Source organism: Hippocampus bargibanti, linkage group LG02 (assembly GCF_051943395.1).
Source record: "Hippocampus bargibanti isolate YZ-2025 linkage group LG02, ASM5194339v1, whole genome shotgun sequence".
Taxonomy (NCBI): Eukaryota; Metazoa; Chordata; class Actinopteri; order Syngnathiformes; family Syngnathidae; genus Hippocampus; species Hippocampus bargibanti.
In genome coordinates this window covers 3,912,326-3,923,021 of record NC_142735.1, presented here as the reverse complement: position 1 = coordinate 3,923,021, position 10,696 = coordinate 3,912,326, and the positions used below count along the sequence as shown (strand labels likewise).

General features: G+C 42.6%; 1 protein-coding gene across 1 annotated transcript; it reads left to right on the top strand.

Annotated features, from left to right (window-relative positions):
• Positions 1 to 224: 224 nt before the first annotated feature.
• On the top strand, positions 225 to 8,955 carry ints5 (integrator complex subunit 5). Its single transcript, XM_089021012.1, has 4 exons — positions 225 to 441; positions 1,849 to 2,101; positions 3,879 to 5,846; positions 7,319 to 8,955. Exons 1-4 carry the CDS (start codon positions 365 to 367, stop codon positions 8,024 to 8,026), a joined length of 3,006 nt encoding a protein of 1,001 aa, XP_088877138.1. The 5' UTR covers positions 225 to 364; the 3' UTR covers positions 8,027 to 8,955.
• Positions 8,956 to 10,696: the final 1,741 nt, after the last annotated feature.

The window sequence follows — 10,696 nt, the reverse complement described above, 5'->3', positions numbered from 1 at the left end:
AATGACACATAAAATACGGGGGAAACGTATACATTGACGGATTAGGGATATATACATATGTCGATAGATTGTTACGTTATACAAGTGACGCACTGAATTAAATTCAATTTTAGGTTAATAAAAAAAACGAAAGTACGTGGAAATGGACACAAGATGTCGCCAACGATATCACTTGACGCCGTCGTCTTACTTTGCTCAATCGAGGAAGAAGAAACTTCCGGTAAAGGAGCACCCCTTTCGGCATATTCGTCCGTTCGCAATTTGACAGAAAATAACTGATAAACGTCTCATCATTGGTCACCTTGAAGCATCGAGTACGCCGGGAGGTTTTTGATATAAAGTCCCAATATTACGAGACTAAGCGATGTCCGTGGTGTTTGACGGTAGTCCGCTGAATGCGATGCAGAGCTCACATAGTCAGACAACGCTGACTGTCCTGAGGTGAGTGAGTGGCGCTCGGAACCGGCTGGGTGCCTGCCTCGCCGGGTTTCAACTCCACGCAAGAACCGCTTTTGCATTTACTTTTCAAACACAACTTAACTAACACCACCAAAACATTTTAGGAATGCCTCATTTGTTCGTTTTTATCATAATACTACTTCTATTTCATCGTAAACAGCACCACAAACTAAGAAAATGTGTGTTTGGTCGGGTATACGTTTTACACATACATTATAATACGTCGTTTACATGTGGGAAACCTGTTCATTTTTATTTTGAATGCATACATTATTACAACGGTATACAATATTATATATTATTATTACTTGCATACATTATCGAGACTTCTGTTTATTAAATGAAATGAACTGTCTTATTTCCTAAAATGTTCTGTCCACATTCAAGATATTGTGAGAACAGATAATATAATGAGTTGATTATATAGAACTACTACTATTGTACATTTTGGATGTAGACTGATATAATCTGATCAATGTTTTTGGTTAATATTGGACTGATATAAATATTGGCTTGGGAATTCCTTATCGTTGCAAACATTTATGTGATTGCATTTTTAAGAAAATGCAAGATGTGTTTTGGCTTTATATTTGAACAATTAGAAGTACTTTATAACTCATTTCCCTGCTATACTTGTCAGTTTTTTTATTGGGGAGCGGTGGGCGTGCTACTGATGCTTCCCCACTGTAAATATCAAACTTGGAAACGTTGTTACTGATTCACAATCACCAGTTGATTTCCTTTTTTGGAAATGAAATTAGGACAGATTGTCAGACCTGGGACAAGGAACTGCATTTTGTGCAACTTTCCATTTTCTACTGCTGATAACAAAGGAATGAAGAATTTGTTATTGCGTTTTTTTTTTTTTTGTTCTTTTGACTTCAAGACGGTGCCGTGAGAGTGGCTGCCTTTCCAGCAGCTCCTATATTTTGTTTTTATACTTTCATTCCTTTCATTACTTTGCTGCTGTGAAATGTACATTTCTCCACTGCGAGACTAATAAAGGCAAATCCAATCCAATCCAATGGAAAGAAGGCAGAATCGATTTTTTTTTCCTGGTGAAAGGATGGTGTCTATTGTTCCGTTTGGTAGATTCAGTGTTTATATAGTCATTAAATTCAATATCCTGTGAGTCATGAAAATGTCAAGAATGTAAGTGAAGAACTGAGTGAGTGCAGAACCGAAACAGTGCTTTCCTGTAATGATATATAAACTAATTTAAAACAAAAAAAAACTCAAGAAAAAATATATAATGAATTTTCTGGGGAAATAAACAATTTTTTTCTGTTTTGTAATGCTTCGTATGACATTAATTCTTTTGCCTCATCATTTTCCTAATCAAAACTTGCATTTATTCGTACCTAACTTCTTACTCAATTTCTCACTTAGTGGCCAGGAACTGTCTCAGGAGATCAAGTCTTTCATCAGTGGCGTTGACACAGTCCAAGGTCGCAAACTCAGCATCCGGGAACACGCCCGTTGCGCTGTGCGTCTGCTGCGTTCCGTCCCGGCCTGTCGAGGAGCCGTGCTGGAGCATTTGAGGGGCGTCTATGACGAGCATGTCTCTGTCTTCCTGCTTCACCTGGAGACCGAGGGTGATAGGAGCTCTTGCATCAGCTCGAATCTGGAAGACATCATTCAGGTGGGAGAATCTCCAAGTTATTATTGAACATTTCCATCACCATCTTGAATGCGCTGATACTGCACATCTGTGCTCATTTCTGTAAAAAATGCACTGAAACAACGTAACCGATACCAGCCTGTAACTGAAATGCCTCATGGGACAGGCTACAGTGAAATGACAAGACTGTTAGAAAAATATACAAATGGATATTAAAATGTAAGTAACGACAAGCTTTTTCAATCGAACCTCAATATTACGTGCCTGCAAAGACATAATGTATGTTATAACAGTATTTCATTGGAATAATTTCTGACAAAATGGCTGCCAACTATGAGATAGATAGCTCGAGATACAGTGAGACCTCAACTTACGAACTTAATTGGTTCCCAGACAGAGTGTGTAAGGCGAAAAGTGTGTATCTCAAAAATGAATTTCCCATAGGAAACCATTAAAATGGGAATAATCCGTTCCCGGGTTGCCATAAAATATACTTTTCAACTAAATAAGCCTTAAAACTACACACAACATACCTTATTCTATGTCTAATAAATGTGCTATTGTATTGTTGTGAAAGAAATACACTGCTTTGTATCATAAAGTCACTTTATTTACATTTGTGATGGTCATTTAGGGCTTGATGGAATGGCGTTCGAGGTTGAAGGTCAAAGGGAATTGCATGAGGACTGTAATTAAATAAATAAACTGTGCTGTAAAATAAAGTTTTATTTACCTTTTTGATGGTCGTTGATGGCTTATGGAAGGAGAGTCACCTTCCATAAGGACTGTTGATAACTTAACCTCTGGTGCTGATGAGGTCTCACTGTGTACAGTAGATAGGTGGATAGATAGATACTGTGGATATATAGATACAGTAGATAGATACTGTAGATATATACTGTAGATAGGTAGGTAGGTAGATAGGTCGATACGATAGTTAGTGTTGATAGTGTCAATGGATTGATTGAAGCGAAACGTCCGACACCTTCAAAGAAGTACAGATGACGGCTGAAGAAACCTTTTCATCGATAGATACGATAGGTAGGTAGGTAGATCGGTAGGTAGATAGATAGATAGATAGATAGATAGATAGATATGGTATGAATAGAGAGCTGTAAATACATGAACAATTAATACAGTATAAACATACCAATTACAAATATGTCTCGTTCAACAGAAAAAATAATTTTAATAAGAAATGAAACAAACAACTGTAATGTTCCGACTTCATCTGTCAAACGTTCAGTCAGCAAATATTGCCCGACATATGCAACTGGCAGTATCACCGACCAAACAAACTGTTATCAATTTCACTGTTTACAATCAACTTTCAATCTGTTGGCCTCAAACTCTGCCTTTATTTTGTTGCTATTATGGTCGAAATTGTTCAGGCCCGCACCGTGCCTCCGGAAGTACGACAATGTACGAGTCGATCAGTAGCAAAGCAATGGAGGGGAATCCTAGCTGTACATTTTGTGCTTAAGTATCATAAATGAGAAGGTTTCTTCAGCCGTCATCTGTACAAATTTGAAGGTTTTGGACGTTTCGCCTCCTATCCAAGAGCCTACATCAGCGAACAGCCTCTTGGATAGGAGGCAAAACGTCCGAAACATTCAAATTTGTACAGATGACGGCTGAAGAAACCTTCTCATCGATGGACCATTTCTGTACGACTGTGAACTTACACAGACATAAGTATCATAAGTATATCTTAATTTTTAGTATTTCAGATCAAAGTCTCTCCAACTTCAGTCAATCAAGTTTTCTCAATCTGAATTTGGGTTTCTGTTTGTCTTAGGAGGTTCACGGTGTTCTCTCTGAGTTCATTCGCCTTAACCCACGGGCTTGGGCTCCCCTGGTGTCCAGCTGGGCTGTGGACTTACTGGGTCAGCTCAGCAGCAAACATGCTGGGCGAAGGGTAGCCCCCCATTCCTCCAGCCTCAATGAGGTTCTCCAACTTTGGATGTCCTGCGCCGGGACTCGTTCCCTCATGGAAGCCTACTCTCAATGTTTGGCTGCAATGCTGGCCTGGTGCCCTGACGCTTGCGTGGACGCTCTACTAGACACCTCCGTCCAGCATTCCCCGCATTTTGACTGGGTGGTTGCTCACATTGGCTCTGCCTTCCCAGGAACGATCATCAGCCGAGTTTTAGCTTGTGGACTCAAAGATTTCTGCTCCCACGGCGCCAAGGATCAAGGTCTGCTTGTGAACGGGGTAGAAAAAGGCAGCCGAGTGCCAAAGATCGGCTCGGTGGTGGGAATCTTGGGGCATCTGGCCGCGCACCACTCTGACAGCATCCGGAAAGAGTTGCTCAGGATGTTCCAGGAGAGCCTAAGCCCATCCACGCCCATGTCTCCCACTTCATCTTCAACCTCCTGGGAGGGTTCCCCTCAGCTACGTCGATCGGCGGTACCCTTTCTTCTTCAGTTGGCAGCAATGTCTCCAAACCTCTTTGGCGCCGTGTCTGCTGAGCTGGTGGAACTGCTGCGCCCACCTCTCCTGCTCCAGTTGCACAGTTTATTACAAGGACTCCCCAGAGAAGAATTGGACAACATGTTGGGCCTAGCTGTCCATCTTATATGCCAAAGCCCATCCGGGGGCGCTCGGGTCCTCCGCTTTCTGGCGGATACGGCCACGCCGGCCTCGGTGATCATCTCCGGTTCTACGTCATCCCCTCACGAAGGCGTCAGAGAAGGTTGCGATAGCCTCTTACAAATGCTGCTCCTACACCTCCACAAGTTGGTGTACAACCGCTCGGACAGTGCGGACGGACATCCCCATCACTCGGCTTCCCCTCAGCCGCAGGTCGTCATCCCATTCTTGGACGAGCTGCAGACGCACGTAAGCGAGCTGTGTGCCGAAACATTGAGACTGGAGAGGAAGCGGCACCTCTGGCTGCATCAGTTGCTTTGTCTGTTGTCTGTCTACGGTGGCCCCAGCGTGGCCACCGAAGCCCTCTGTCAGCTCCTCACTCAGGCCCGCAACCCGGAGGAGTTGGCTCTGGCCTGGCAGCTTCACAACACACTCTCGTCCTGCTTGGCAGGGCTCATTCCTTCGGCTGTGGCCTACTGCGTGGCCCAGATCCATACGCACACCTTAGGACCTCGGCAGCTGAGGCAGCTCCTGCTAAACCTGGCCACTGTTCTCCAGAGTCAAGATGAAGACAGAAAGGGAACACCGGACGCTCAATGCACCATGGCGGTCCAGTTGGGATCCGCGGTATCCGTACACCTCCACGACTTTAGCCCGCTCCTTCTGCACGGCGACCCGACGGTGTCCTATGCTGCGGTGCGGCTCCTGTCAGCCAGTCCGCTTCCTCGCGCGGCCTCCCCGGCGCACCTCCTCCTGCTCTCTCGTGCCGCTGTCGCTCATTTTTTCCTCGCTCTGCGAAGGCGAGGGGAAGTGGGGAAAGACGGCGGACAGGCGGCCGAGGCCGTGAGCTGTTCCGTCCAGTTGCTGTCCCGTTTCGCTGCATACTCCACCCTTACTCTCAAGGCAGTCCTCCAGCAGCTGGTGGAGGGGGTGCTGCATAAAGGCAACGCGGGGCTCTTCGGAGGGCAGATAGCGGACATGTCGGGCACTCCTGTGTCCTTCCAGTCGGGATCCACTGATCTCGGAGCCTCCTTGCTGGACGTCAACTGTCGCTTTGGTACGACGGTCAACTTTTCAGGAAGCGTGTGGTCTGTGTTTCATGCTGGGGTGATCGGCAAGGGATTGAAGATGCGTACTGAATCCCCTCAGCCTGACCCGTCTGGGGTCACTCTGGTGAGTAAAGTCACTCCTGAGGATTAAAAAAATGCCTTAAATCCCATTTCCACCAAACAGCAAAATTTGTACTAGGCCATTTCAATATTATTTTTCAGTGTTAAGATCAGTATAAACTCATTCACTGCCAGATGATGTGCAAAAATGTGTCCACTCCAGGGCCAGGGTTTTTGTCATTGTCACTCGAATTCCACAACCCACAGATTATTGAGTTTTAGGACTACATAAACATTAAATAGTGCATTAGAAACCTTAGACTCTCTTCTCTCATCAGAAAAAAGAGCTAATTCCTAAATTATATGGCTCTAGAGTTATATAAGCTTGAAATGAGGGTGACTGTCCAAAATACAATGCAATACAGTATATAGGGCTTTAACAACAGCTGAAACTGGAACAAAGCACTAACATGGAAAAAAGGGAAATACTGCCCCCTTGTGGAAAAAAAAAAAAACCATTGCCAGAGGCCATGGTCGGCGCTCTATCGGCACACAAGCATGAAAAAACACCCAAAAGTTCGGGAATGGTGTTCGTCATACGTTCGTCATACGTCATATTTTCAATTCCCGAATAAATTTGTGAATGGCAGTAAATGAGTTAAAATTGAAGTGAAATTATGTCATGTTTCGCTTGACTTTTATTATACAGTAAAGTCTCGTTATATCGATATTCAAGGGAGTCCGAAAAAATATCGATATAACCGGGACTATCGATATATCCGACCCTGTTTGCATGTAATTTTCTCAGTGCGTGCATAGAAATAATATCGATATAACCGGGACTATCGATATATCCGATATCGATATAACGAGACTTTACTGTAATTTGAAAGGTTCTCCAGCGCATAACCATGTGTAATGTGGAACGTGATTTTTTTTATACACACCACAGTAAACGCCAGTCTGACCAGGATTAATTCATTCACTGCCATTCATGAATTTATTCGGTAATTGAAAATATGACGTCGAGCGCCATTCCCAACTTTGGGTGCCGATAAAGCGCTGGCTGTGGCCTCGAGCAATGTTTTTTTCCCGTCTACAAGCGAGCCTCATTTCTCTTTTTTCCATGTTAGCATTTTTTTCCAGTTTCAGCTGTTGTTAAAGCGCTATATAAACCAATATGTGTGGCATTGGATTTTGGACAGTCGCCCTCATTTCAAGCTCATATAAATCCAGACCCATATAAATTAGGATTTTTTTTTCTGATGAAAGAAGAGACTCTAAGGTCTCAGACGCTGTATTGAATGTTTATGTAGTCCTAAAACTCAATATTCTGTGGGTTTTGGAATTCGAGTGACATTGCCAAAAACTGTGCACACATTTTTGCACATGTCTGGCAGTGAATTAGTTAACCAATTTGAACCATACTGCTTGCCTGAATGTGGTTTATTTAGTGCCTAAAGACAACAAAAATATTCAGATGAGTTCCCCCTGACAGCAGAACATGCACATCACCGTTGTTGTCTCTTTCTTTAGAACATCCAAACACTGCTGACTGTCGTGGTCCAGTGTTGCAGCTCCTCCGGTCTCAACGGATCACGACCACCCGCAGACCCTGACGAACCGCCGCCCATCAATGCTGAGGCAGCCAAGGTTGTCGCTGTCACCCTGGTGGAAAATGTCTGTCCGGACGTAGCCAATGGAGAGCTGTCATGGCCTCCCGAGGAGCACGCCCGCACCACGGTGGAACGAGACATTCACATACGGCGCTGCTTCGAAGCCCACCCTGTGCTCTTCACTCTGCTCCAGGTAGTGGCGGCAGGACGCCCAGCTCTTTGTTACTGCTCGGCAGTTCTCAGAGGCCTCCTGGCCACCCTGCTGGCTCATTGGGAGGCGTCTCGCGAGACCTCATCCGCAGACTCCCCGTGGCATCTGCGGGCCTCTTGCCTCCTGGTGTCGTGCATGGGCGAGGGCCAGCTTCTGCCTCCTGTGCTGGCTAACGTCCACGAGGCTTTCTCGCACCTCGCGCCTTTTGAGGTGAGGCTCCTACTGCTAGCAGTATGGGAGTATGTCAGGGCCAATGGGCCTATGCCTCAGAAATTTGTCTTCAACTCGGACAAGGGTCTCTTTTGCAGAGATTTCTCCCGGGATGGTGATGTGGCACGATACGTGTCACCGATTCACAGTGTCCTGCATAAGAACATTGACAGATTGGGACATCTCTGCTGGAGGTTTCAGCTCTGAGAGAAACAATGAGGCACACATAAAAAGAGGAAAATAAACGCTTTTGTTGCTCTATGAGTGGACTGCAGTACTCCTATCACTGGAATTTATTTACCTACGTGTAGCTGTGTGCATGGATGTATATCTTTTGTACTATATTTTTAGACTTTATACTTTTCTAATGCCTTGTTTCTGTGAAAAAAGGGTGCACCTGATATTGACTCACCTGCACTTAATCCAAAAAGAATGGTGTATTTAAATCATTCTGCTTCCGGAATTACTATTTCTTATTATATGTTATATATCAGTCTGAAATTAATCCTTCTTTCAAACAAAGGCTTATTTATATGCCTCAAAGTGCAAATTCGTGTTTTTACCTCTTGGAAAAAATACATCTCATATACACCTCGAATGAAGAGGGAACACAAAATTATGATTGGGACTGTTTTCTAACTGACTTTGATAATCTTTTAAACATGTGATACATTAATAGTTTTTCCTTTAGAATCAGGCAAAAAGAGCGTTCCAGAAAGACTAATACATTTCATTTTTTTAAATAAAACTTACCAAAAACTAGTCTGGCCAAGGCTATTTGTTTTGTGATTATTTATTTTGATCTATTTTTTGGAATGTTTTTGCTTGAGAACTAAACATTTGTATTAAGAATTTAGCAGTATTTTATGTCAATTGTGCACAACTACGTTACTACAGTACTTTCTGTACAACTTGATGTTTTGTAACAAGGAATCAAAGGCAGAATTCGCAACAGGTTTTTATCAATAAATCAATACCATGTCCAGTTCAATTTGAACCGGTATTTAATTAAAGAGCTGTCTCTATGATGCTGTTTGCGTTTTAACATCATGCGAAGACTCCTAAGTGAAACGCTGAATGTTTATCAAAACAAAATAGCATCAATTTCACATGTTTTTTCCCCATTTCATCAGCTAAATAAATTACACAAAAGCTTTCTTGAGTATTATTTAACAAGTGAATCATTCCAACCCTTTTGTTGTAATTGATAAGATTGTAAAACAACACTTTAAAGCTTGCATCTTTGTGAATAAGCAACCCATGTCTCAGACTCCATTTCCTCTTGACTGCGTCATCCGCTAAGACAGGGGTCTCAAACTCAATTTACCCGGAGGCCGCTGGAGGCAGAGTCTGGGTGAGGCTGGGCCGCATCGGTTTTTCCACAAGAAAATCACAGGTGAAACATTCCAATGTTCTCAAAATCATTATTTTTAACATACAAAAAATGAATTAAACAAATAAATGGAAAAATGAATAAAAAAAATAAATGAACCAGTAATAAATAAAATAATGATCACAAGGCAGTTACAGACAACTGAAAAAAACCACAGGAAAAGTAATTATTTTAATAAAGTTTCAAATGTCTGTATTCACAGTTCTTTAACCTTTAACTTTCTTAACATAAAGAAAATATTGAACATTAACTGTCCTAAACATTGCTTATCTTGCATACCTGTTCAGCTCCACACACAAGTTTAATTCATATCAATCATGCGGCCGCACTAACATTAATCTTTCATATAAAGGCGGGCCGCAAAATATTCTTTCGGGGGCCGCATTTGGCCCGCGGGCCGCGAGTTTGAGACCACTGCGCTAAGACCACCACCAGCACTATATGAACTGGTAAAGGCATCTGGCTCTTTCAGTTGTCGAGACGGATGTTCTGCGTCACTGTTAAAAGAGGTTGAAACCGTTGTTGCTCTCTATTAAAAAAAACACGTTCTTGTCGCTTCCTCTGCTATATTTCATGATAAAACTGAATTTGCTTTTACGGTTGAAACTGTTATGATAGATCAAGCATTTTAAAGGAAAGGCATGGCAGTATATGTAGCCCATTTCATATACAGGGCACCTCAATGCACTGCACAGAAGCTTAGAAAGCCCCTAAAAGCATTTACAAACAAAAAGTAGTGACATACTGAATCAAATCAGAGAAAACAAAAGTATCTTACTAAAATTACAAATACAACATAGGTTCACACCATTTAAGCAGAAGACGACTAAAGTTTGATGTTTCTCTTTATTCGTAAGTAGGTTCGTTGTCAGATCGTGGAGTCGAGCAAGTCATTCTTCGGTGCTGTGACTTCCGTCCGATGACCGGCGTGGGCCGGTCGTGCCCATCCGGGTCTCTGCGATTCTCTGATTACTTGACAGTCCGTGTGCTTCTGATTCGCTCTGTCCCGCGACGGCTACTTTTATACCCATTTTCATGGGTGGGAAATGCGTCAGGCTGAGACGCAAATCAAGGAGATCGAAGGGCATGAAAGACACCAAACGCGGTGCGCACCGGTGACGCCACACGACATTTAACTGGAAATAAATAAAAATGGGTTTCTAAAATTACTAATAGAAAAAAACCTAATCATTAACCTTATTTAGATGTATTGAGGCGCATGCTTGCATTCTGGATTTAACCCTCATATTATGTTGAGAAAAAAATCACGATTATGTTGGTCATTTTTACCCGTGTGTAAAAATCCACACAAAACAGTAAAATAATTTATTTTAATATATTCATTAACATTGAAATAAATATAAGAAAAATGGTTTGTCTCACTTTGAAGAAATTCCCAATTTTGAGCAAAATTGTGAAAGTGAGAAGTAGATACTTAAAAACATTCAAACACGCAAACTACTGTACAACGACTGAACTGCAAT